This window comes from Neomonachus schauinslandi, chromosome 15, assembly GCF_002201575.2.
Source record: "Neomonachus schauinslandi chromosome 15, ASM220157v2, whole genome shotgun sequence".
NCBI lineage: Eukaryota > Metazoa > Chordata > Mammalia > Carnivora > Phocidae > Neomonachus > Neomonachus schauinslandi.
In genome coordinates, this window is record NC_058417.1 from 45280730 (window position 1) to 45308563 (window position 27834).

Below are 27834 nucleotides of genomic sequence, written 5' to 3' on the forward strand. Positions count from 1 at the left end.
CTGGACCGCGCCTCGGACACCAGCGGGCAACTGCACCCCTTTCACCCCCCGAGTCAGCTGCTCACCCTCACCATCCAGACCCCTACAGCCAGGAAAAGGGCCAGGAATGACCCCAGACCTGAGAGTGGGAGTCAAGTTTTTAAGAAGACGAAGCCGACTTCCAGGTCTAAAACTACCTTTATTTGTGGTTGGCGCTGCGTAAGACGCCTTTATCAATCAGCAGAATTATAAAACTGTACAGGAGGTACAAAAATAGGCTGTTTAACTTAGATAATTACCCTCACATCAAGCTTTAAAAATACACATAAAAATTGTACAATCTGGCAGTTTATAAAATATAAAGCTAAAAAGAGGATTGTAGGTTCACAGAGAGGATTCTATCACATAATTAACACATACCCATTAAACAACTGTCTACAGAGAAGACACAATGGCACAGAATTTTTTTTAAAAAATCACTCAAAAAAGAAAATTTTTACCCTGACCAAATTTCTCACCCTTTAATGATAAAACTACTGTGAGGCGTCCATCCCATGGAAGGATACAGTATAACTTTTCTTTTTCCAGTTTTAGAATGGTCAGGGGTGTGTTGTCCAAAACAAATCTGATGTGCTTTAAAAGCAAGTGCAATTATAGCTGGATATACGTCAGAGTAAAAATTAAATAAATATAAATAGGTTAAATAAATAGGTCATGGCAAAAAGAACACTACGTAAGGTTTGCATTTGAGAATGCCACATGGTTGACTGGTAATGCTCTCTAGGTAAGTGGGGATGCCCCCGTCACAGCTTTTGGGATACTGAAAAGGAACACTGTACCCGCCAAACACAGGGTGAGGCGAGTGGGGTGGGGACTTTGGCCGGAAGTGGAGGTTAAGGCTGCCCCAGGGGGAGGCTCATTGCAGATGCGCTCTTTGTGGCTGCCCAATGAATACAGAAAGGATTCACGCGCAGATACAAAAAACTGAAACCAGGGTTACTCATGGGGGAATTCACTGTTTCATCAAGAAAACAAAGTGCAGGATGAGGAGACACTTTGGTTTAAAATTTAAAAGATCATAGTCCAACCTTGGAAGGTGGCATTTTGGCTCATCTGTATGGGACACCCAGTGACTTTCTTCCAGGAAAGGCCAATGCCAGGCCATACTCAGCTACAAGGACAACTCCAGGATGGTGAAGGAATCAGCAAGGAAGAGACACTGGGATATGTGAAGAAAAGGGAGTTCAGACACTAAAAGAGCAGAGAATGTAGAGAGGCTCTGTACACGTGTGCTGTGTGCTCTTCCAGGGCTCGTGGCAAAGAAGGCAGCAGAAGGTGAACCAGCCTACCTTCTGCGAGGACCTCCAGGCTGAGGACCCAATACACAGAGCGGGAAGGCGAAAGCAGACTCAGGAAACCCAAACCAGGCCAGAGCCCAACTTCTGAAGAGACAGCGGCCAAGAAGAGAAAGGTCTACAACCCAGAGGCCCCCCACATCTGCGAGAGGTCCGATCAGCAGCCACCGCATCTTTCACTGTGGTGTGAAAGAAGTGCAATGGTAAACAAACCACATTCACACAAAACCTTGCCCGGAGTTGATTCTGATCAAGGACTTTCTTCTAGAGTTGGTAGAAAGAAAATACTTTGCGGGGCCCACTAACCTGTGGATCTTCTAATCCGTGTAATGGGTCAGAGTGAGGTCTCACTGGAAAGAGCCTAGGACGGCTATGGCACGGAGAGGGCGGGGTGAGGGAGGGCCCCTCTGCACGCAGGGTTTTAGATCCGCCACTAGATGATTTAGTGACTTACCACAGACACCAATGATCCCCCAAAGTGCAAGTGCTCTGATGCCTAGTGACACGGGAGCTCTCGACAAACTGCAGTTAAAAAGACTCAAGAAGCAACTGGAGAAATTCTGGCAGGCGTGCCAAAGACAGATTCAACACAGGATTTAATGAGAGTGTCCCTGGGATTCCCAACAGATATGACTAAATTCTGTCGTGACAATGAAGATAGTGTACTTCTAAAAAGTTAAACAGCCTTCCAGGAATCGTGCTAAAGATGAAATAGCTCCGCTGTGACAGGATGCACAAGGCCGCAGAGCCCTGTTCTAGCAAAGGACAGACACCTTCTCATGGTGCAGAGCACAACAGGAAACCAGGATTCTAGAGACGAGAGAGATGTGGCGGAGAACGCCCGAGCAGTTTGCATGACCAGGGTCCACATGAGACCTCTTCAAGCCACCCGAGGGGCTGAGGAGTGACCAGGTTCCTAAAAGTGACAGAGAGAAGGCTGACGGAGGACGGCTTTTCCTGGAGCCCTGATCTTTACAGTTTGTTGTGTCTCTCCCTCTGCGCTCTCACAAAAGCAGAGGTTTTGCCTATCTTGTTCACCTCTGCGTCCCCAGCCCCCCGGGATCCGGCCTGGCTCACCCCGTGAGTACCCAGAATCCAACACATCGAATACATGAATTTGAGAAGATGGGTGGGTAGAAATGAAGAGGAGAAGCAGAAAAGGCATGTGAAAAACAGTTGTCCTGGAGACAAGCTGGGCCTGAACAGCGAGAGGACACAAACCCTGGGCAGCCAGAAGTGACTGGCTACTCCCCCAACGACACCGTTCGGCCACGAGACAGAAGCAGCACAGAGGGCCGACAGCCTGCCCGTCACTCGTGGGACCTTCTCCACCTGACTGCCTGGTGGGGGGGGGGATCACCACTCAGGCCCGGCCGCAAAGTGACCGCAGGGCCACAGGGACAATGGCGTGGATGCAGCAGAGCAGGGAGAGGGCAGGCATCTGGCCGGGTTCCTGAAAAACGGGCGGTATGGCAGAAGACTCACCACAAGGCCAGCCCAGAACACCGGGGTTCCCAGGTCTAGACGAGATAACCGGGGAGGGTGGAGGATAACGCAGATGGAGGATAATGTGAATTTAAGGAAAAAAGTGACTCCGGGCATTATGAAAGGAAGGGAACTGAATTCTACGAAGACAGAAGGAGAGCTTTTGAGGAGTGGCCCTCAGTCCAATCCACCATCAGGAAGCATTTCACAGAAGAAAACAGTGAGTTCTCGGTCCGTCAGTAACATCCTTACTCCCGAGTGGAGTCTCCGAGCACCCCAGCACTGAATGAAGTGCAGGGACCCACTCACCCGGCTGGACAAAGGACACGGGGAATACCTCCACGCTGTACCCTGCTCACATTTAACCGCTAAGGCTCTCGGTAGAGGAAAAGACAGGAATTTCTGACTGAAACTAAAGTTAAAAACTACACTAATTTTAGCAAAAAAAGATATTGACATAATTTAGGGACTATGACTTTGAAGTTGTTTAATGGATGTATATAGCCTTGCTACACTGTTTTACTCTTCAGCAGCAGAGCATGTTCTGAACGTGAACGCTCTCTCTGGAGGGGATGGAGACTTTTGGTACCCACAAAATAAAAAGTGAATTATATATCTTGCATTTATCTTCTTCACAAGGAAGCTTCAAGTTCAGCTTACTTATGCTAACATAGCATTCTACAGTATGATCAAAATATAAAGTTATTAAAATCTGCCAAGAGAAACATAAAAGCCTGCCCACGAAGCCCGTGGTGACCCTGGCCTCTTCTCCCGACCCCCTGGCCCGTCCTGCTGGCTCCAGGGACAGAGGAGCCACATTGCCCACCTGCTGGCCCAGGACTCCCCCACGGTGGCCTTGAGTGTCCCATCTGGCCTGCTCCCCTCTGGTCCCAAAGGCCTGTTTCTGCCTGGGTGTTGCTCTTCTTGATGGGGAACTTATCACCTCTTGCCCCCAAATGCTCCTAAACATCCCCCAAATCCACCAAAGGCCACTGATGCACTGGGCTACCGTGGACTCAGGACAGAGCGTCCTCTTCGTTTCTAAGAGATCTGCAGACACGGCCTCATCTTCCAGTGTGCGGTGCTCACCTGTCCCAACGCTGCGCCTCACACTCAAGACTCTCGCTGCCCCCAAAGAACACTGGTCAGAGTGAGCTGGGAAACTCTGGGTGCGTCCGTGATGAGTGAGGCATCTCCGATCCCCAGGAACGACACGCTCTGAACGACTTCCTCCTCCGTAACACCCCTCACCTCTGGAGCCCCACTTCGAGCAGAAGCTGTGCTTAGTGCCTCTTAGCCTCGCTGGCCAGGGAGAGAGATGCTCCTGGTCCCACACGCAGGCAAAACGTGGGATTCCCTCCTCTCTCTTCCTTACAGGCCCACAGGCTGACATCAAACAGGAAGTTTAAAAAAGAAAGTGTAGGTCTGAAGCAAGTGCATCCAGGAGAAGGTGGAGGATGCTTCTGTCGCTGCCTCTGGGATGGGCCCTCCTTGGCAGAGGACCCCCGAATGCAGAACTTTCGTGGTCAGCATCTTCCCAGCTCCCTACAGGTCAGAACGGGTCATGGTTCCCGCTTCCTGGGGTCGGCATCATCCCCTGCTGGCTGCACTGTGGACAGCTCAAGGCACTTGGTTTGGGAGCCTGGTCTCCTTGCCCAGCCGGGAGGCGTCAGGCTCGGGCTTGTAGAGACCAGGCCCACAGTCACAGCTGCGGCCACCAGAACGGAGGACCACCCTGGCTCAAAGGGTGTCTGGAGTCAATGGAGGCCGGGGCCCTGGGGGCTCGTGGAAGTAGTAGGGCTGGAAGAGCCGCTCGTGGCCGCACGGCTCCATGGCCCGGTAGGTGTGGGAGAGGAGGTGGGGGAAGCGGGACGTGAAGTAGCGCACGAAGTCGTCAGGGAGGGAGCCCAGCGTCTCCCGCACCTCCACGGGGAGCTCCCGGTAGTGGTGCTTCTGCAAACAGGCGGACACACAGACACAGGGGTTAGCAGCTGGAAAGCCCAGGAAGCACGGGTGAAAGATCCTCTCGCTAGTCAAGGAAGATAGAACGTCAGTTGGTTCTCTGTCAAAGAGAAAAGACTCAGATACTCAACGGTCCATCCGCCTACCTTCCCTGCTTCCCCTCGTTCAGGAGGGTGCCTCAGAGCCGAGTCAGGCCCAGGGCTGGGGAGGCAGGCAGGAGCTGCCCTACCGGAATGGCCCGCTGGCCAGGCCTGTGTGGGAAGGTCCCCATTAAGGGAGTTTATACCGTGCTGTCTCAGACAGGAACAGGGCACACACAAGTCAGCAGAGACCACAGATGACACCAGACAGCCCGCTTCCCAGAGCAGAACTCCTCATCTCAACATCCCGGAAGAGAAAACCCATCTAAGGGAACAAGTTGGCCCTGCAAGTTCAGAATTCTAGTACGAATGGAAGGACCCACAGAGAACAGAAAGGAGAAAGGTGGCTGTAACCCCCGTCACCGGGACCACTGGGGGTTCACGCCCCTTACCTTGTTTCTCATGGCTCGGAGGAGGTCTCGAACAGAGCCACCTTTATAGGTTCTGAATTTCCGCAGATCTAGGGAAAAAACAAGGAATGCAATGTAACAAACCCATTTCTAAAGGAGAAAATTCCCGGGGCTCCTGGGGACGAGCGATCAGACTGAAACACAAGAGAACTCCACCACGCTCGGGGTTAAAGGAGTGTGTCCCCCAGAGCGAGCCTGACCGAGGGCAGCGCTATGGATGCCACCTCTGGGTCGCACCCACAAGCACAACCAACCATTAAGAGCATAGCACCCGGCACTAACCTGTCATTCAAAGAGACAAAAATGAAACCCACATCAGCGTAACGAACCCCAGAGGACACACCGACAACAGCCTCAACCCCGAGAGGAGGATCTGGAGCCCAGACCGCCTGGAGCTGCCAGTTCCATGTTCGCTTCTTAGAAACGGCTACTGCTCTTGAAACGTTTCCGCCAACATGCACGGCTGGGGCGTCGGCGTGGTCACCTGTCTGCAGGGGGACGGTGATGTTTTCCCTCCAGTCCATCTTCACCACAGCTCTCCCGCCTCGCTCCAGCTGCTTCACTATCGGGCCGTCCAGGGACTCCTTTTCTATTCGGTCACTCACGTCCTGTGAGGGTGACAAGGGCAGCAGATGATGGTCAGGGTGTGCAGAATTGGAAGCTGGAGGAGCGACACACACACAAGTCACAGATTGGTCGCTGCCACATGAGCCTCGGGCCTCAGGACTGACAGGAAGTGTTGGGCCTCAGGAAGTGTTGTGCCTCGGTGTGACAGGAAGTGTTGTGCCTCGGTCCCTCCCGATCCGTCACCCTCTCCCCTGCAAGCAGCCCCGTCTGTGGCTCACTGGGGAGAGACCCACACAGACCACCTCCGTGACAGGGGGAGGTGTCACACCTCTCCACGAACCCTAATGCCGCACCCACGTCTCACCCCTGCGCACACACACCGCATCTCACACGGAGCCGTAGTGCAATCAACGTTCATCAATGAACAACAACAAAAGCTCAATTTTGATTTGCATCTTGGGCTTTTCTGTCAACGCAGGGAAACAGGACATGCTCAGATCCACAGCCGCTCAGCACTCCCCATACAAACAGTTAGAAAAGATGGATGAAGCGCTCTTTGAGAGGCAGAAAGTTGCTGACAAGCGTGTGGGCTCCGGAGGCCCTGCCCTAGCCTCACGCCCTGCCCCGTGTCTGAGGGCCCCAGCCCGAGCCGAGCGCGAGCTCCAGCAGCTGAGGAAACGGAGCGAGGAGCCCCACACAGACTCACTGGCCATAGGCTTTTCTTTGATGAAGATGAAGCCAGACTGGCTGACTCTCAGACTTACAGTGGCTAGAGGAAAGCCCTGGACGCCCTGTAGACACACACTTCTGCCGCAGAGCCGGGGCAGCGAGTTGATACAACGCGAGGCAGGCGTGTTCACATGAGAGGGCTTGGAAAAATGAAGAGTTTAAATCCTAACCCACGGTGGGCTGGAGGTCCCTTTGTGTAAGCTTTATTCTTGTTCTACATCTTGTCATCATCAAAGGAACCTGGCGACTTTCCAGATGTCCCTTGAGGATACCTGACCTCCCCAACTGTAATGTTATGACCCGTGGAACACAGTGAACAATCCTAATGTTGTCCGTGGAAAGTGGCACGAAACCGTCGCCTTCCCAATCCATCCAAATACTTAGTAAGCACCTGCCACATGCCAGGCAGCAACGAACCAGAAGTCAACCACCACTGCCCTCAAGGAGCTTAAATATTGGGGGCTAAGGCTCTAGTCAGATTCCAGGACAGGGCAATGGTCACTCCTAAACCCAAGCTTCACTCTGACCCAGCCCCAGGAGGAAAAGCACTGAGCCCGTGTGCTTGCTTTCCAGAGCTGGTGTGCTGGGTACGATGTGTTTGGACGAGCTGTGCTGAACTGACACCAGGGAAGACTCTGAGAAACACGTTCCCTTTCTACAAAAGCCACCGGGCGGGCAATACCACGAAGCCTTAAGACAGCCAAACCACCGGGCGCCTGGGTGGCTCAGTCGGTTAAGCGACTGCCTTCGGCTCAGGTCATGATCCCAGGGTCCTGGGATCAAGTCCCGCATCGGGCTCCCTGCTCAGCGGGGAGCCTGCTTCTCCCTCTCCCACTCCCCCTGCTTGTGTTCCCTCTCTCGCTGTGTCTCTCTCTGTCAAATAAATAAATAAAATCTTAAAAAAAAAAAAAAGACAGGGGCACCTGGGTGGCTCAGTTGGTTAAGCGACTGCCTTCGGCTCAGGTCATGATCCTGGAGTCCTGGGATCGAGTCCCGCATCGGGCTCCCTGCTCAGTGGGGAGCCTGCTTCTCCCTCTGACCCTATCCCCTCTCATGCTCTCTCTATCTCATTGTCTCTCTCAAATAAATAAATAAAATCTTTAAAAAAAAAAAAAAAAAAGACAGCCAAACCACCGACAGAGCTCATCTCTACTGATCCTATTAATTTCACGTCTCAGAATCCAATGTAAGCGAAAAGAGATCTGGGCAAAGATTAGGTAAAAGAGGATAGAAAGAATCCAATGTAAGTAAATGTTTAGATTTAGGAGACTCGAATGAAATTATATAATGCCTAAGATTTACTTCACAGTAATCTGGGGTGGAGATTCGAGGAGGGAGTAGAGGTTCAGTTATTAATTGTTGGAGCTGGAGAATGGATAAAGGGGAGTTCATGATAGTATTCCCTCTACTTTTGTGTATATTTGAAAGTTCCCGTAACATAAGGTTTTTAAATTATGGCACATTCGTAGGATGGAGTACTAGAGTCATTAAAATTTTAGAACTTTAACATGGAAAAAAAGTATGTTAAAACACTACATTTACTACTGCAAATACTACTAATGCTATTATTAATACTGAACGAAATACTGTATAAAAATATTAGGTACTGAGAAAAGAAAAGGATATAAAATTGTATATACAGTTTGACCCTAATCACACTTTTAGCTATATGAAGAAAATATGTTAAAATGTCAACCATGGTTATCTCTTGGTTATGGGATTAGGAGTCATTTGTTTCATTGTCTTTTGCTCTGTTTTTTAAAATCTGGGAGAAGTTAAATGAAGGTTTTTGATTAAAAAATACCCCAAACGCGGGGCGCCTGGGTGGCTCAGTCGGTTAAGCGGCTGCCTTCGGCTCGGGTCGTGATCCCAGAGTCCTGGGATTGAGCCCCACATCGGGCTCCCTGCTCAGTGGAGAGCCTGCTTCTCCCTCTCCCTGCCTCTCTGCCTACTTGTGCTTTCTCTCTCTGTCAAATAAATAAATAAAATCTTAAAAAAAAAAAAAAAATACCCCAAACGCAAAAACCCAAGAGACTGACCTGAAAGAACTGGAGCTGCTTTTCCAGGCTCCAGAAGAACGGATGTTTCAGCACGTGCTTCGCGGACGGGCGTTTCTGAGGATCCATCGCAATCATCTTCTCTATTAATTCCCGGGCAATGACATCTTCTACAAAGGAGGAAAACAAGCAAGTAACTCATTATCACCGGCCCACGGTCGCCGTGAAATACCTGAAACTTAACAGCACGCGTGCCTTTTGATTCAAGATTCTACCGACAGGAGCTCACTGCAGTAATGGAATTAAGAACATGCACAAATGTCAGCTGATGGGCGGGGTGTCTGGGAAAAGGAGTAATTGGAGATACCCACTAGCGGAGGCTCCGGTAACGCTGCCTCCAGGTCCTGGGCTGTGCTCTTAAAATGATGCCCTGTGGAGCACCAGTCAACATGGAGAGGGATTCGATGGCATGTACGATTTACTCTCCATGTTTTACAAAAGGACACACACCTGTCTAATTAGAAGACTGGAATAAGATATACAAAGGTATTAATAGCAGGAATTCATCACGGTGTAAAGGCGTTGTGGGTCTTTATGCTAACCTATTGTTTCTACAGGGACTAAGGAAAATTAATCCATGACCAAAACAGTAAGTTAGTTTTAATTTTTTTTTTTTTTAAGATTTTGACTGAGAGAGTGCACACACACGCGAGCAGGGGAGGGTCAGAGGGAGATGGTGAGAGTCCCAAGCAGACTCCGTGCTGAGTGCAGAGCCTGATGTGGGGCTCGATCTCACAATCCTGAGATCATGACCTGAGCCGAAATCAAGAGTCAGACGGTTAACCGACTGAACCACCCAGGTGCCCCAGTTTTAATTTTTTAAAAAGGTGGCACTGGGTGTCATGGGTCAATTATAACACAGGAAACCCTGAAGTCAGAAAGAAAGACTTGTTGCCCCTGTACCCGGAGAGCAAGACCCAGCCTGTCTGTTCCCAGCCCAGACCTCACCCACTGACCACTGGCCTGCACACAAGAGTTTACAGAGCATGGACTACTTGTTTTCCTGAATGTCGGTGCAGGAAGGGACCTCAGGTTACTTAACCCGTCACAAGTCACAAGCAGGAAAATAGAGGTCCCCAAAGGGGGCCTTGCCCAGGTCACAGAGGTCATTAGGTGACCTGAAGGAACCTCAGAGCTGCCTGGCTTTAGGGGGAGGTGCTCCAAAGACAACCTACCCAACCTTCTACCAGCTTCGGAATGAGTCATCAATTCACGGAGGCCCACAGGGCAAGCAGTTGGAAAGAAGGGCCTCTGGGGGCACAGAGCTGGCACCCTTCCAGGCCAAGGGTCCACCTGGGCAGCTAGGGTGGCTCCCGACCTCTCCCACCCTGTGGCCCACTCACCGTGCTTCTCGGGGTGCAAGCAGTCAAGGCTGTAGGCACCCAGGAGGATGTTGGCCTGCCGCTGCAGGGACTTGCCAAAAGGGTGGCTGCCCTCCGAGATCACGTAGTAAAAGACACAGCCTGCAGAGAAGATGTCCACTGTGTAGGTCTGAAAAGAGAGGCAGGGTGTGAGAGGCCTTCTGGAGAATTCTCATCCTCAGACTCAGCAGCAGTGAGGACCGGAGTGTTGCTGCCGCTTCTCCCACCTTGAAGGGGTCCCGGGAGACTCGTCTAGCATGTTGGCAGTGCCCAGAGGTGCGCCGGCCCCCTGCAAGGGCTGCGGGCGTGTTGGCGTTCACAGCGGGGAATGTGGGCTCTAGAGCCGATGGGCTGGGGCTGGAAGTGACTGGAAAAGTTGGGGGGGTGCGGATAGTAACTGCCCACATATGTCCCTTTCATTCGTCTGAGCAGGAGACCATAGGAAAGTGCCAGCAGCATGCTGTTCACACAGAAGCTCTTTGACAAAGAAACGTCATTCTTCATGTGCCACAGCCCCCAAGTCTTGAATTCAGAGGCTGTCACTCCTGAAGAGGCAAGAGGCTGAGAGCTGTGCCCAGTGCTCACCGGGTTGTCCTTGCAGTCTTCGCTCAACATCTCTGGAGCGATCCAGCCTTCCGTGCCCGGAACTCCTGAGCGGCGGCTGAAACTGTGCCGGCCTACCGCCAGCTTCTTGCAGAGACCGAAGTCCGAGATCATGGCCTTGGTCCTGCCATGTGCGTTGGGCATGGAGAGGAGAATGTTGTGGGGCTTCAGGTCTCTGTGAACTAATAGAACGCTCCAGATCAGTCCCATATTTACCATGAGTAGTGTCAGGGAGTGCACTTTCTCTGACTCCCAGCAGGCCTGCTGCCACCTCTAAGGGTTCTGGTCTGTGACTATGAAAGGTTCCTCCTCAAATTCTTATTGTCAAAAGGCCACCTAAAAACCCCACGTGCAAGCCAGCGATGAAGCACAGATTCTCAGCGGAGGGATGGACCATGCCAGCAGTCGGCCACCCTCCCCAACCTCCCTCCTCAGCTGGGGTGCGGCCTGGGAAAGGGAAGCTTCTCACCAATGTTGAGGGAGTGCAGGTGGGCCAGGCCCGAGGTGGTCTGCTGCAGCAAGGTGATGGGCTCCAGGCCGAGGTGGGCAAAGTCCTTCTGCTCCACGTACTGTAAGAGACACCATGGCCAGGTCATGCACAAAGCCCCTCTGCAGAGAGGGGCATCTCTGCACAACACGCTCTTTCTTTCTTTCAAGTGATTCAATTTTATTTAGAAAAGTCCCGCCTGCAGCTTTTTGCTTTAACATTTGGGATTAGGTCAGCTCATTTTCTTTGCTCCTATTTTAAGAAAGAAATGGAAAGTTTTACTGACAACGTTCTCTGCCCAAATCCACATTTGCCAACAGACTTTCTCCTGAAGCCATAGGCTCACTTAAACAACCAGAAGTTCTGACGGACTAGTGTACAGTGATAAAGGTAAGAGGGCAAGGAACTCAAGTTCATGGCCTCATATAGGTAAACCTGCAAGTGCAGCCAGCTAATACCAAGATAGGTTCACAGTCAGCCTGGAGACTGAGCAAAAGGAGATCGATGGAGGATCTCAAAGGCCTGACTCCTCAACCAGCATCCTCCAAGCCCACACCAGCCCTGACCAGTGGTGAGAACAACTGCGGGGTTTCCTGGAGGCACAGGGAGACAGACACCAACTGCACCCAAAGACTGCCCCACCCAAATGAAGCTGAGGTGCTCTCCGTTTGGATTGTTTGTGGTTAAGTGGGCGTGTGCCCCTGTCAAACGCACTAAACTGGTCACTGAAATGAGTAGGCTGTGTTATAACTTCAATAAAGTAAATATAGAGAAATAAAAGAAAAAGAAATTGCAGTCCCTCGAGCCACCGCCGCCGGGAGGAGGAAGGCTGCAGCAGCCCTGGCAAGACTGCCCCCAGGGCCCCCACCTCCTGCAGGGTGGCTGCACACAGCTCGATGGCAATGTACTGGAACTGCCGGTCCCTCTCTGTGCAGAAGTAACGGATCACGTTGGGGTGCTCATCTGATTCTCGAAGCAGCTGAACTTCGCGGTCCGCAAAACTGAAACACTCCGGGAGGATCCTCTTGACGGCCACATCGCGGTTGTCAAACATGCCCCTGAGGACAAGGATCAGGGGCTGGGTTGGGGGGGCAAGACAGGCTGTGGACACGAGAGACCCACGGACCCACCGTGCTCCTTGTTCCGTGAGCCAGCAGCCGCCTCGTGAGCCTCACAGCCCTGACCAACCGTCGCTTCCTCCCCGGAGGTGAACTCCTGCGTCTTGGCACCACGCCACCGCTGTGACCCCGCTGCACCCCTGGAGCCTGGCCTGCCACCCGCAAGCTGACAGGTACTGGGACAGGCGGCGAAGTCACAGAGCTCCCGGGGCCACTCACCGGTACACAATTGTGCCCTCAGCTCCGTGACCCAGCACGTCCTTGGGACAGAATGAAATCTTCCCAACGATCACCATGCTGGTTTCCTCATCTGGGACAAAACAGGAAGAAGTGGTTTTAAACAAACATAATCTAAAACACCTTGAGGCCGGAATGGTGCGAGCTTCCTGAGCTCAGATTCAGGGACGGGACCTCTCAGGCTGTATGTTCCCAGCCCTGCGGTAGGCGAGAGCCGGCGGGGTCCACGCCTCCCTGATGCCCAGGACCACGGCCTCCCCTGCCTCCCGCCCGCCATTCCTGCCTCCGCATTACTGTCAGGAGACAGGGGTTTGCCACAGATGCACCTACGATTTGCGCCTGAAGCCTTCAGGGAGCAGCAGTGGATGTGCAAATGAGGCCAGGAGCGGCCTCCAGCTTGAGACTGGGGCTCAGGTCTCTTGCACGAGCTCAGCATCCATCCCCTCAGAATATTGCCCTGACGGCCGGTCTGAGCCAACCCCCCAGAGGAATGGGGGTCGACAATGGCACTGTCACACGGGGCCCCTGGCTGGCCTCAGGAACGCTCTCAAGCCAGACACCCAGTGGCCCTCTGGCCAGCAGCAACTGCCAGCCCTTATGGAGCAAGATGGAGGGAGGGCAAGGTGGTCCCCCAAAGGGCCCTTGAGGGCGAAAGGCCCTGGGATGGCGTGGAAGCCCGGCTGCCAGAGTGGCAGGGAATGAGGTGAGAACACGGTGAACCCTTAGAAACGGCACTCCATAATCCCATGCAGACTCCCCAGGAGGACTTGGTACTTTCTGGTTCTCAGGTTGTGTTCAAAGGAAAGAGAAGACAGCAACTCGCTTTACCCTCATCGTCCTGCTCCAGGAAGGGGCTGGTGCCAGCCTTGGAGGCTGAGCCAGTGGAGTGCAGCGAGTGGTTGGAGGCTCTGGGGGACGTGCTGGGGCTGCTGGTGCCTGAGCTCTCGGAGTACAGGCCGGACGAGTCCAAGAGCTCAGCATCTTGAGCCATGTCTCCAGGTGGATGGAAGGGCAGCTGCTGTTGTAGGAGCTGGATTTTCTCTAGTTCCTTCTGGAACTGCTGGTGCTGGAGCTGCTGCTGCTGATGCATGCTCTGGGAAGAGAGAGACACGTCCAAACAAGTGCAGCCCGCTCCCCCAGGGACACAGGCAGGCCAGCAGGGAGAGGCTCCCTGTGGCAGAAGAAGCCCGTACCCTTTACAGAACCCCACAGGGCGGGCCGAGACCAGTGAGAAGGCACAGGAGGCAGGATGGGTTCTTGCCAGTTAGGATTTCCCAGGAGAGCCCAGTCCCCCTGCTGGAGGGGCCTGGCAGGGACAAGAGGGAGGACTCTGCTATAGATGGAGGCTGGGCCAGATGAAGGCGGTGGCGGCGGGAGGGGGGGGGTCCATTCAATTCTAAAATTTTGGGACTTCTATGAAAGTCCGGGAGTTGTTACAAACAAGGAACCAAACAGAGCATGGTGGATACAGGAAGACCTGGGCTTGCTGTCTACCGCAGTCATGTACTCCAGAGAGGCTGGCACATAGATGGTCACCAATCCAGACAGGCAGAGGAAGCAGCTGGGGCTCATAGCCTCACAGCCAGGATGTGGCTGAAACACGTGGCCTGGCCAAGTCTTTTTTTTTTTTTTTTTAAAGATTTTATTTATTTGAGAGAGCGAGAATGAGAGAGAGTACATGAGAGGGGGGAGGGTCAGAGGGAGAAGCAGACTCCCTGCCGAGCAGGGAGCCCGATGCGGGACTCGATCCCGGGACTCCAGGATCATGATCTGAGCCGAAGGCAGTTGCTTAACCAACTGAGCCACCCAGGCGCCCGTGGCCTGGCCAAGTCTTACTCCCCCCATTCCACCACGCTGCCTTCCCCACCTCCCTTACTCCTCTCATCTATTCTGGAAAATTCGTTCTGTCATAATTTGAAGTAGCAATGATCCGTGATTATCACTGCCTGTGTGTGGGAAGGGCACTGAAGGGACGGCTGCGTAGCCAAACCCCCCCGGGAGTTTTCTGGCTCTCGTGTACACCCCCGCCCCCTCTTTCTCTGAACTTGGGTTCAAATCCTGGAAATGCCCCCTACCAGCTGAGTAACCTTGGGAAAGTTATTTAACTTCCCCAGAGCTCAGCTTCTTCATTTGTGGGTAGGGCACAGTGATAATGACTTCATAGAACTGTGTGAGGTAAAATATAAAACAATGCAAGTGAACCCATTTGCACAAATGGAAGAGTTAGTCATTCACATTCCTATAGGGGACATGAGCTTCCCAGACACTAGTATTCTAAGGTGATGACACTTCAGTGCTCTGAGCAACCTGATGAAAGAATATTCTAGAATGTTTTATCCAACTGACAACCTATTCAACTACGTAATCTTAGCTGACTCATTTCCAATAGAAAGTGGAAGGAATGCCGCCTTTTTCACTCTAGCTGGCATCTCTCACAGGCAGTTTGTAAGGGAGGAAAGTTAAGTGGATTTTCATCTATCATGCCTATTCTTAAAAAGGAAAATACAGTTGACTATTCGAAATGACCTGCAAAAGCAAGGTTTACAAATCAGCTTTTACCATCAGTTAACTCTAAGACATAGGTTAAAAAAAAACAACCGGAGCGCCTGGGTGGCTCAGTTGGTTAGGCGACTGCCTTCGGCTCAGGTCATGATCCTGGAGTCCCGGGATCGAGTCCCGCATCGGGCTCCCTGCTCAGCAGGGAGTCTGCTTCTCCCTCTGACCCTCCTCCCTCTCATGCTGTCTCTCATTCTCTCTCTCAAATAAATAAATAAAATCTTTAAAAAACGAAAAACAAAAAACAATTGTCCTTTCCTGAGAAACTAGTGTCTTTTTAACTACAATGTTTCTGAAGATAAGCAAATACTAACTTTGAAATGTGAAAAGAAACGTATCTGCTTATCTGCCGTGTGCGTTGCTGTGCATGGAGCTCAGACACCAGATGACCAGCACGGAAATTCAGAAACACCCGGGAGGGCAAAGGGAAGGGACAGAGCTTTACCAAGGGGTAGGTGATGATGAAGGCCACCCAGCCGATGAGCAGGAAGGTGCTCAGGATGATGGTGGCAATATCCTTGAGCATGGAGTCCACGGGGGCCTCGGGCTTGGCAGGGGCATGCTCGTATTTCTCTTCCACATCCTGTGAGATGGTGGTAGGCGCGTTTTCTGAAGTCTGGTCAACCAGGTTGATAACCTTGTATGGAACAGAGTGACTACGTCACTGAACAATTTCTGGCCAGATATAAATGAACCAAATGGTCAAGAGTAGCCATGACTACCGGGAAGGATCATACTGTAGAATGTGCTGGGTTGTTTTTTTTTTTAAGCTCACCAGAGATCACACAGCCAAATAATTGCTGCCTTTATCAAAGTGACTGTCTTGAGAGGCCAGGCTTTATTGCTGTGAGGTTATCAGTACTCAAAACAGTTCTAAGAGCAGTACTTTTGGAAGGGCCTTCAGATCCTATATTCTTTTGAAAATCCTCACTGAAGGCAAAGACATCCTCCTTTGAGGGTAGATTTGATATCTGGGAAAACTCTGATGTCATTGGTGACAAAGGCTGGTGAAAAAGTTGATAGTCACTTTAATAAAACCATTTCACATTAAAAAGGAAAACCCTGTGTGTGCGCACACACGTGGCTGAAGAATAATAAAGCAGCTTGCTTCTGTTGCTTGTAAACTTTCAGGGCAACCCCAAAAGCAAAATCATTTTTCTCACATATCCCACTATTTTTCAAAGTCTCTGAAAAGCATCAGAATCTTTTGTTAAAGAAAACTTTACTTGGAAGCCCAAAATTAAACCAGATAAAAGCGGACCTCCCGTCTCAGCTTCCGGGAGTCTCTAGGACTCCAAGACCAGTTTGGGAAAATGCATCGATGTGTTCTCAAACATTCCGTGTCCAGGGAGTGCCGTCGCCAGCTGCCCAGTGAGGCGAACACACAGCCTCCCAGCAAGCGCAGACCTTGGCATCGCCCGCCCTGCACACCTCCCCCTGCCCCCCCAGGGCCCAGACTTCTGCCTGTGCCTCTCTCCCCTCTGGCTGCCCCACTCCCACGGTGTATGGGGTGGGGGCGGCGCAGCTGGTGGGGAGCAGACAGCTGAGGAATGTCTGCTGAGCGTGTGACTGGGAACAACACTAGGTTTATATTCGGTCAAGTGTTTGTTAAAAAGCTTGTCTTGTTGCCATATAAATGCACCTCAGAGTATTTCGGTGGAGTTTTTAAAAGCTCTGCTCAAGTTTGGATGATTATTAAAATCTTAACTGCGGCTATCTCTGGGCATTAGATTAAGGGTCTGTCTTATTTTCTTCTCTATACTTTTATTTTCTACGTGTTTAGTGGTAGATACGAGTGACTTTAATAAGATCAACATCAGATCAAGACCTTATGGCACCAAAGTTTTCCAAAATCCCTGTCTTCGGACTCAGTGTGCTTCTCTAACTAGCTACCTGCAGAGACGACAGGCAACTCGAGATATTTCGCTCTAGAGTCTTAAACAGCTACATAATTTTCCTTCCCTTTCTCTCTGGATAAAATCTGAGCCTTACAGTGAACTTGCGGTGATCTCGGTCCCCCTATCAGCCAGCCCCCCTCGTCTTTCTCGGACCTTGCCCATAGTCCAGGCCCCTCTCAGGCTCAAGTCCCCCAGGGCAGCGTTGCAGGAGTTGCCAAGTCTCAATGGCTTCTCTGGACGCCCTCTCCACCCCACTGGCCATGCTGGAATCCCCCCCTGCAGAACCACCCTCCCACCTTCTCCACCTGCTCTGCCTCAGAAGGCGGCCACCTATGGGCACAGCAGAGTCTCCCTGCCCTCTGGTTCCTGATTGGGACACCAGCAGATGGGGCAGGGGGAGAGAAAGGAGGTCCAATTCTTTGGGGTTTCTGAGTATGTCAACTGAAGCTCCACCTCCCAACTTCAGGCTAAAGGATGCTAAGAGAACCCCTAGGGCTGTCCACATCTGTGCGAATAATCCCTCTCTTAACTCCCCTCTGACCATCCTAATCTGGGTGGCCATCTGCATCCAGCTGAGACCCTGCCTGGCACTCTGTCTCTCCAGAGCTGCAGGAGGGCAGCCCAGGTCAGAGGCTCATGGCAGCTACCACCTGGGTGGGCCTCCCTGCTGCCCAAATCTCCATTCTGTGGGCACGCTGGGTCCCTGCCAGACCAAGCTTCTACCAGACCGAGCAGCCAAGCCGGCCACTTCCAAAAGGCCACTCATGGCTTCATGAAGCTTCAGGTCTCCCACCTCCTCTTCTCATCAACCGTTGGCTCCACTGCCAGGCGCAAGCAAAGCTCGGTAACATGGTTCCTCTACAGCACGTGGTCCCACTTCCCACTGCCCCCCACCTGGTGGCCTCAGATCTGGTCTCAGCCCCAGAGCTGCACACGTAGGGTTCGTCCCACGTCTAGGCCTTCATCTCTGCTGTTCTCTGTCCTCCGGTGCCCTCTACTTCGGTCCCACCAGGCCAACTCCCTCCACTGTCCCTCTGCCTTTCCCATGGCCCTCACTAAGTGCTCTGTCTTCCTACCCACCAGGCCTTCACTGGGTGATGTTTGCTATGGGTTCCCCAGCATTCCTCTCCCTTCCTGAGTCCACTGCAAGCTCCAAAGGCAAGGGCAAATGCCTTCCCCCAGCACCTGACACGAGGAACCAGAAACTAACTGTTCACATCCCCACTCACTTCCTCAAAGCTCTTCTTCTCTGAATCGGCAGGAATCACGTTTTCCCGATGTTTGGGCAGGTTGTTGGGGAATCTCTCCAGCATCTTGGTAGACGCAGACAGGGGGGTTTCATGGTGTCCTATGAGAGGAAACAAATTTCCATGAGACCAGTTCCCCACAGTGGGAGCCCTCCATGCTAAGCTTAGGCAACAGTTGCTCCCCACTGAGGGGCCCAGAGTGCAAACACCCACATTTCTAAAGCAAGAGAAAAGGAGAGGCAGTTACCAGAAAAATCTCATTAAGACAGAAATTTTATTACCCAGTGGCAGGTATACAGTGGTCTGGATCTCATAATGAGGGGCAAGGAAGTGTCCTTGTCAGGAGAGATGAATCAGGATCTTTGGGATATGTTCAGAGCAAGACTTCTGTGGGTAATTCCTAATTTACCTTGTGGGCTGCTGAAGCATCTTGAAGCTTCATTAAAAATTCAAGCAGTTCTCCCTTGAAGGCCTACCCTGTAAACATCACTATACTAAGGTGATCACGTTCCCACCTTGGTATTTAAATTGCTCAGGTGGAGTTCTATTCCTATTACCTAAATGGGAGCTTCCATCCTGGGAAGTGGGAATTATTCACAAGAGAGAAAAAGGATGCATTTGCTACGGGAGCAGGGGGTCATGGTTTTCTCAGCGCTCACTCACTGTTCTCTATGGTATTTGAAGACTACCTAGTATATGTTACACATTTATTGAGCACCTACTACTGTGTGCATATTACTGTAAGAGAGACAAAGTTGAATAAAATAGGCAACTGGGATTCGATAATGGCTTGAAAAATCTATTTAGCTCTAATGTTAAATGACTCCTATATTACCCAGAAGAGCCAGTTAACTCTCTCTCATTGGGCTGTTGGCCCCAGGACACACTTTCCTTTTTTGTTCTCTCCCTGTGATTCGGATCTCACCCTATGATCTTTCTACTGCTGTCCCAAACCTATCAGAGATTCTATGGTCTATATTTCTAAGACAAAAATAAACAAGAACTAGTCCACACTATGTACATTTCTTGATCTGGAAAAATCTTTATCTTTAGATCAGTTCTCTGTAAGATCGTTTTTTTTTTTTTTAAAGATTTTATTTTATTTTTTTAATTTTTAATTTATTTTTTTAAAGATTTTATTTATTTATTTGAGAGAGAGACAGAGAGAGAGAGAGCATGAGAGGGGGGAGGGTCGGGAGGGTCAGAGGGAGAAGCAGACTCCCTGCCGAGCAGGGAGCCCGATGCGGGACTCGATCCAGGGACTCCAGGATCATGACCTGAGCCGAAGGCAGTCACTTAACCAACTGAGCCACCCAGGCACCCCAAGATTTTATTTGAGAGAGAGAGAGAACAGAGGAAGAAGCAGACTCCCCACTGAGCAGGGAACCTGACACGGGGCTTGACCCCAGGACCCTGGGTTCATGACCCGAGCTGAAGGCAGACGCTTAACCGACTGAACTACCCAGGAGCCCCTCTACAAGATCGTTCTTTGGGGAAACCTCGTCTTGTTTTGAACCACCACCAGTTTCCCCTTGTCTGTGAGAACTGTGAGACGTGCTTTGTTGGGAAGCATGATGTCCTCGTGTGGGGTCTACCTGCTTCAGACCCTGGAATCGGACTTGCTGATGGGGCCCGGGCATCTGAATGTGAGTTTCTCTGGGTACCTCTGAGGCTCACTAACAAGAGACCTTCCCCCTCCCCCTCCCAGGAGAAAACGGGTTGCTCTCCCATGTGTCCACTTGTGCTACAGAGCCCTGCCTGCCCCACCCCCAGGGCCTGCTCCCGGTGTTTCAAGTCCTGCCTCCCTGCTAATGACCTGGCAACAGACCACTACAGACAGGATTGGCCCGGATCCTCGCTTCCTGCTGTACTTCTGCTCATAGACAGGCGTCTCCCACAGCTGGGCCTCTGGTGCTCTCATGCTACACACGCTGAACCAACTGTTCCACAAGCATCATCAGGAGATCCCAACACATTTTCGTACAAACAGTACCTGGACTTCGTGATTTATTTATCTTTATCATCATCATCATCATCATGTCCGGACCTACTGAATCAGGATCTCCAGGGGTCATACATGCTTGTCTGACAAAACTCCCAGGGGAAGCCAAGAGCACCCCAGGTTAGGGCCACTGCTCTGGGGAAACCCAGAGACCACACCGCTCAAGCTAAGTGGACTCATTTTATTTTCAAGACCAACGTGGAAGTGGGGATATCCTTAATGTCTTCCCCAAAAACCAAATCAAAGGACACAGTTGGACATAAAAGGGCATGTCATTTTACCTGTGGCCCCGAGTCTCTGCAAAGATTGTCAAGTAATTCCTTTTTTAAAATTGACTAAAAAATGACTAGCTCTGGAGTTCCTCCAGGGGACTTCAGAAGTGTGGGGTGATTCCCTAATTACTTCTTCATACTTTGTTGAGTTTCTCAGTTTTCTTACTTGGACAACCTTTCCACTTTATGATATATATTTTTTTTAATATTTTATTTATTTATTTGACAGAGAGAGAGATAGCGAAAGCAGGAACACAAGCAGGGGAAGTGGGAGAGGGAGAAGCAGGCTTCCTGCCGAGCAGGGAGCCCGATGTGGGACTCGATCCCAGGACCCTGGGATCATGACCTGAGCCGAAGGCAGACGCTTAACGACTGAGCCACCCAGGTGCCCCAACCTTTCCACTTTAAAAGGGTATCATTTTGCGACCTAGCCATGAAGACTTTTCCCCCATAGTTTTTATAGTCTTACGTATACATTTCCTTAGTTTCCAGTAATTTTTTCACTTCTTAGCCACTGGTGGGCAGTTTATGTATCCCTTAACTGGTACAGAAAACTATGTGACCTTGTAATTTTAATGGCCTTCGCTCACAGCTATTTTCCCACATGGCCCACTCACGCATGCTCTTGAAACTACTTCTGTTCAAAAAAAGGGGCAGAATTACTGTTACCTCCTTTGCCCATTATTTGGTAGAAATAATAAGCAGAGAAAAAATGGCTACAGGGAGTCAGGAAGAACAAGACCCGGACAACCATAAAGGGACTGATCAGGACTCCAGGAGGCTCAGGCTCCTGTCTGCAACACCCAGTTACCACCCCCCACCAGCCCGGGTGCTGCCTCGGGGCCGATCCTGAGGCCTCCTGGGCCCACGCTCTTCCGAGCCGCTCCACATCCCCTCCCGGTGCCTCCAGAGCTGCCCTCTCTCTGCCCCCTTCCACTCAGCAGCTGGCACCCACTTGCCTCCTGGCCCCCCTCACGAGGCCACATCCCCACCTCTCACCACCTCTGGGGCCGGGAGGCAGCGGAACTGGGGGAGACGGGGCACACAAAGGCAAATCAAACTCGAGAAAACTCTGCCCCGCTCTAATTACATGGGACACTTGCCAGAGACACAGCTCTTCTCACGTGACTCTGCCTTCATTTGTCACACTCACTGCCTTCGAGTGTCATCTCAACTTATCTCTGTGGCTGACGGGACCCCCCAATTCCCCCTGAGGGCCACTAGCAAGGACAGCAACAACAGAAGCGAAAGGAAAAGGGGGGACCCCCCACACACACACACACCAGGGACTTCTGCCGTGGCTCCTTGACCCAAGTCCAGCCTTGATCTATTCATGGCTTCCAACCCTCCCCTCCCCCCAGCCCCCAGGGAACTCTTCCATAGGAATCGCCCTGGTTTCCCCTAAGTGGAATAACAAGGGTGTCTACTGGCAGAAATGAGGAGGTGGGTTCTCAAGCGCTTAGTGCCAGTGCCTGGCACGAACAGACGGTCAGTGTGCCAGAGAAATGCACAAAGGTTAACTCAGTACTTGGGTTTTGGAACATTAAATGGCTTTTGAGAATTGACTTGGTAACACAGCTACCCTGTTTCTTTTCCTTGGGGGTAAAAACGGCCCCGGGTCTGAAAAGACTATCTTGGACCTGAACTGAGCCCAGTGCCGAGTTGACCACGGTCACTAGCGAGGCCGGCCTTTGCCCACCAGGGGGCAGCACGTGGCGGCCGGAACGGATGCAAAACCCGCTCTTACCGATCAGAAGCCAGTAGTTCCTCAGGTAGTTGAGCTTGTTCTTCCCTTTGAGCCCAGGGTCAAACTTGAGGTCTGTGCTGGGCGTGATCACACACTCCCCTTTGTCCCCAATGGTGACCCCGTCGGTTTGGGGGCCTTCCAGCAAAGGAAGAGTGCTGCCTCGGGGCTGTGAATAAAGCACAGGAGCGAGGTCTGGGGCAGCTCTTGTAGACGTGCACCCAAGGGAAGCGATTTCTAGTGTGGGGCTGGTCCAGAACAGTCAGAGCAAGACACAAAGGCCCTCAGATGGCAGCAGCGCCTCCCCCAACACATGACACTGTTGCGCTGACACCTTTATCAGGGACATCTAAGTTCTTCTGTCTGGGACTTGGGAAGAATGCGTGTGGAATTTCCAGAGGCTACTGGAAGAAGCAGCGGTAAGTGAGGGGTGGAAGAAGCTCCAGCCAGGAGCCCGGTGCTGGCTCTGCACTTGGAAGAGGCTGGGGAGGTCTGAGGAGGCCTCGAGAGGTCACCAAAGGATGGAAAAGATTTGAGCAGGAAAAAGGAAGGGAGGACATTTGACGCGTGAGGCACGGCCTGAACAAAGGTGGAGAAAGGCAAACAGGAACCTTCTGGAACTGGGGAGAAGATGGGCTGTACAACTCCCACAGAGCCCCAAGCAGTGCGGCAGAAGGGCCCTGAGGGCCTGGACGGAGACGGAGGAGGGCATGAACAGCAGCCTAGGCAGTTTAGACTTGAACAGGAAAGCAAAGCGGAATGACCGAGCTCCCTTGGCTTAGGAAGCTGCTCTTGTCATGCATCTTTCCTCAAGAAGAAGAATGTGGTATGTGCAAAAACTGTTTCTGAGGGTCTAAGACCAGTGTCTTGCATTCTTTACCCGCAGGATGTTCAAATATAGTTGAGTCATTCTTTGCCAAAATGGAAGAGGAGTGCTTGGGAGGAGGCTGCACCTGTGAGCCGCCCAGAGGAGACTTACCACAACGGCGACCCCCTCGTGAACCATGGAGGGGGAGGCATACAGGCTGGTAGAGTATTTCCCAACATACAGGGTGGGCCTAGAAGACAAGCAGAAATACGCATTCCAGCCATTCAATTTCTGCGTCCCACAAAAGGGGCCTTTCTGGAGAGAAGTATCCCAGGCCCAAATGCCACGCTAAGAATAACCAGATTAAACCCCGGCACTCGGGCAGTGGGGACGTGAAGGCAGGGCTACTGTCCTGGGAACCTGGACTGCAGGCCCCGGCTGTCACCGCCTCCAGAGACGCGCACAAGTCACCTAACTGCAAGCCTTGCTTTCCTCATCTGCCAGGAGCAGGGCTGCGCTGGACCATCCCCACGCCGGCCTGCAGAAACAACCACGGACGGTGCTCCCCCAGGAAGGACTGAATCTTGTGGCCACTGCAAAGCCGCTAAGATGGCCCTGGCCATAGCCTGCTCTGACAGCCGAGCTGCCATTCTGAATTGTGACTCTTCGGGAGTCTAGAGGTTCCACAGAAGCCCTAAGAAACAGTTAGCTGCTCTCAGGTGGATGACTACAGCAAAGGGATACACAAAAAGTTCCAATCTGGGTGAGGCTTCTGCTCCCCCGGCTGGTGGGCTGTCCCCGCCTGGGGCATCGAGGGGTGAGGTGGGGGGAGGGTCCAGCTTTGTCTGTGGGGTCAGCGTGAAAAGGCAGGGGCTGCACCTCCAGACCCCTTGTGGTTACCATCCATTGCCAGTTTGGGGTTGGTCGTCCACTAAATTCTTGAACCCTCTCTCAATAGATACCTCTCGTGTGAAAGGTGCTGTACAACTTAGAGAGCACTCTCCCAGTCTCATCCGCTCTCTCAGCAGCTCTGCAGAGCGGGAAATGGGGATTCGGCAAGGCCAAGGGAGCGAGGTGCAGGTTGCTAACAGGCAGGGATGGTGAACACAAGCCTGCTGAGGCTCAGGCATACATGCGGTAATACTCTTTCCCTGGTTTTGGAAACGAATATAACTTACAGTAAAAAATTTAGAAAATTTAGGAAGTTAAAAGGTAAAGATAACTCTTATCCTCCCGTCAGCTGAGATAGATCCAAACTGTACTGTGGTTCTGAATCAGCAGTCTCTTATCCCTGTCCATATTTCTGATTTATTTAATACTTGAGAACTCCGAAGCGTCAAGGGATGCCCCGGTTCTTATACACATTACAAGCTTTCCGACTGAGCCAGTCCTGGCTCTTTATCCACCTCGTGGCTTCCGAGAGACGTGCCCTGCACCGTGGCATCCTGTGTACGGTCTGCCACCCTGCAGCAGGACCGGGACGTCTGGGTCACAGCTGCCCTCTTTTGCCCAGGGTCCCCTGACTCACGTCAGCTTGCTCTTGGCCTCCGTCTCCTTGGGGAACGGGTACTTCCACTTGGTGATGCGGCCCACCTCCCCAGACATGAAGGTCAGGTAGCGCAGGGTCTCCACGGCGACGTTGATGTGCATCACCTTCTTCAGACCCTCCCTCTGCCAAACATAAAAGGCCACCACGGGGGAAGCGTAGTTTTGGATCCACAGGACGTCGCCGGATTCACTGTCCACGGTCACCACCAGCCCGTCGCCGTTGGACACAAAGTGGGACATCTCTGTACAGATCAAATAAACAAAGCATGCGGTCTCACCCCATCTTGTGACCACATCCTCTCTGTCCTGGCAAGTGGCAGTCACTCAGCTAGAGGAAACAAGGCTTCTGAAGTATTCTCAGATACCCTCCTGACAATTTCACTTGTTTCCAATGAACCTGCACAGGCCCTACAACATCAGGACAGTGAGAGCTGCCTGCTTTATAAACATAAGATAGGACCACTCTGTGGAAGGCAATTTACTTGGTGAGATTCTTTAGTGCTCTATGCAATTAGTGCGAGTCAACAGTGAGGAGGAAAGAGCCAGTGGAGAGGCCTAGGATTCGGATATTTTATAGCAATCATTTCGAACCAACTGATGGAGTGGAAAGTCAAAGCTGACCACTGACACGGCCCACATCTGCCCCACAGAGGAGATTTCTGTCAAATTTTCAGGTATCAGTGTTCAGATGGCAAAACTGGCTTTCAGTTTTCATTTGAGTTGGGGGAACGTTTACGAGAGAAATAAACTAGGGGATGAGTCACATTTAGGGGGTGGGTTGTTCACGTCACAGCAGGTACTTAGTGCTGCTTCCCATGGGTTTGTGGTACGTTCCTTCTGGGACACAGAGAGACTCAACAAGGCGCATCCTCCCTCCTCTCAGGCTAAATGGCCCACCCGTTCTACTAAGGCTCCCCTCCACACTTCTCGCCCAGGCCCCTGCCTTCAATACCGACTGTCGAAGCCTTGGAAAGCCCAGAAGCTGGTGGCTGAGAGTGCCTTAAAAGAAAACCCAGCGCTTGGCTTCCTCAGCGGTCACACGTACCCAGCCAGCCGTGCGGAGCCGCCGGGAGCACTTACTGTAGTCCCCGTCGTCCTCGGGCAGAGAGGCTGCGTAGTCGAAGTAGGTGGCGTTCCACCGGAGCTCACGGGTTTTGGTGTCGTACATGGTGATGGTGTACTCTGGAGAACACACACCAGCCGGTCACCTGCAGGGGCCACAGCACCCGCTGAGGTGCCGACCTTACCTACGTTGCAACAGACGAACCCTCCCCACACCGTGTGTGCAGCGTCCAGGCCGTCCACGGGGCAAGAGAAAGGCCACGTGGGCGGGAACTGAAGTCCCAGACACGTGAGTGAACCTGGCTGACAGCATGTGGAGCAGGGACAGGGCACTTGCGCTGTGCCCTTGAACTCAAGACTCACAGAATCAAGATCACCGTGTTTATTTACTTTTTTTTTTTTATTGCGCATCACTGTTTTATTTTTTTTTATCATGGTGTCGTTTAAAACCACCTAAGTGATGGGGTGGTTTAGAATACAGCAACAGTTAGCTGATGTTAGAAACCGGCACCCAGACGTGGGAGAGGGCCACGACAACACATGGAAACGTGTGGCATTGGTTGGGACAAGGTGGCAGGGGGAGGGTGGCAGGCTGACGTGGAGACCGAAGGAGCAGTAAGGAAACTGCTCCTGGAAGCTGCAAAGGGGTGGCCCAGGTCACACCACGAGAGACTCTACTAGTAGGACCACGGCTTGCAGTAACTTGGAAAAGCACAAGAAAGCACCTAAGGATCTTGCGGGTCTGGCTGAGGAGATCTCCAGGCAGAACGCAGAAAGTGCCAAGCAGTTTCTCTTAACTGCATGTGATATAATGTGAGACAGAGGGGCTGAAGAAGAAACCATTCAGTTTTCAAGCTGAATACAGAGAAAATAGAGAGGGGTCAGGACTGACGCTCCAGCTGGAAGAGTCTCACTATAAAGAAGGCCTCAGGGTCAAGATCAAATCAAGCCAAACAGGTGCATACCTGGTGGAGAGGGACCTACTGCGGAACGTCTTTAAAAATAGCAATGCTTATTCTGGGAACTGATTGGAAAATGTTTAAATCTGGGAAATACAGCCAGAGAGGAGCTAAAAGAGGCCGTAGCTGCATCACGGAGGCTTTGCAGCCTATGGTGCTGTGGGTTCATCCCTCAGGCCATGGGGAGCCATCAGGGGGGCTTCTAAAGGGGAACAACGTGGTAAAATCTGTGTTTGGAGAAGACAGCTCTGGCCACCTTCTAGAGAATGAAGCCCGGAGCAGAGACCCAGGGAGAGGCTACTTCACGTCCTTTTCTGGAAACAGGTAGGTTGTACACAACAGAAGGTCCCTTCTTACCCGTTCGCCCAAGATACAGCAGAGAGGTTGAAGGGCAGAGGCTGTCTGCAAAGGCCGATGACAGAGTCTGCTGCTTCTCCCCGGTCAGAAGGTCAATAACGTACCAAATGTCCTGCTTTTTACCTGAAAGGTCACAAGGACACACTGTGGTTTACACTCACCCCATATGGAAAAAAATGTATCCCTGTCAAACTAGCAGGCCAAGATGTTTTCTGAGCTGAGAGGCCCAGAGTTCTCCTGGTGTTGAAGACATTTCTATGATGCTCTGAGGGTGACAAGGTGAATGCTACTGCAGAGTTAATAAAACTTCTTGGCCCACTGGGTCTTATAATAACTTAATAGCCTAATGATGGTTTAAAAATGTCTTCAAACCTAATAAAACTCATAGATTTCATTGCTTTGATGAGTGGCCTTAAATATGAAAAGCCTGGCCTCTGAAGGACAATCCTTTTCCCACAGACTAGGATCTATATAAATAGAGAAATGCACCCAGGGTTTACCTCCCTGGTAACCATCATTCATAGATCTCCACACCCCTACTAAGGAGCCCACATGTAAAGAGGATCTACAGTTACTGTTTATAACTCTAATTAGCTGGTACCTGGGACTAGGTAGTAGAGTTGGTTGCAACCTGGTGGTAATGAGGCCAAACTTATCTCAGCCCCGGACTCCAGCCAGTAAGTTATTCCCCAGGCACACACACTACACCCCCACACCTTGGTCTGCTGATTAAAAGGTGTGAACATGTCTCTACGGTACATACACCAGAGCAACCTGCTAATGTTGGGTCGGTAGCATGGGCCTCCCATCTGAAAGTCAACACATTCACCATAAGGTATGCATTTCTATTTTGTAAGGCATGGCCTCTGGTCACTGGGATCTTCCTCACTT

General features: G+C 51.6%; 1 protein-coding gene across 1 annotated transcript in view; it reads right to left on the reverse strand.

Annotated features, from left to right (window-relative positions):
• Nucleotides 1-2731: 2731 nt before the first annotated feature.
• Nucleotides 2732-27834, reverse strand: part of ERN1 (endoplasmic reticulum to nucleus signaling 1) — a 75499-nt gene continuing 50396 nt past the window's right edge. Inside the window, exons 6-22 of the mRNA XM_021678374.2 lie at nucleotides 26944-27066; nucleotides 25646-25747; nucleotides 24546-24807; nucleotides 23189-23267; nucleotides 22213-22378; nucleotides 18174-18292; nucleotides 15492-15683; nucleotides 13319-13583; nucleotides 12473-12563; nucleotides 12004-12193; nucleotides 11118-11217; nucleotides 10631-10830; nucleotides 10028-10175; nucleotides 8667-8794; nucleotides 5816-5939; nucleotides 5314-5381; nucleotides 2732-4772 (exon numbers count right to left, since the gene is read on the reverse strand). Coding sequence (XP_021534049.2) covers nucleotides 4560-4772; nucleotides 5314-5381; nucleotides 5816-5939; nucleotides 8667-8794; nucleotides 10028-10175; nucleotides 10631-10830; nucleotides 11118-11217; nucleotides 12004-12193; nucleotides 12473-12563; nucleotides 13319-13583; nucleotides 15492-15683; nucleotides 18174-18292; nucleotides 22213-22378; nucleotides 23189-23267; nucleotides 24546-24807; nucleotides 25646-25747; nucleotides 26944-27066 — 2570 coding nt within the window. The 3' untranslated portion in view covers nucleotides 2732-4559. The remainder of the gene's footprint in view (nucleotides 4773-5313; nucleotides 5382-5815; nucleotides 5940-8666; nucleotides 8795-10027; nucleotides 10176-10630; nucleotides 10831-11117; nucleotides 11218-12003; nucleotides 12194-12472; nucleotides 12564-13318; nucleotides 13584-15491; nucleotides 15684-18173; nucleotides 18293-22212; nucleotides 22379-23188; nucleotides 23268-24545; nucleotides 24808-25645; nucleotides 25748-26943; nucleotides 27067-27834) is intronic.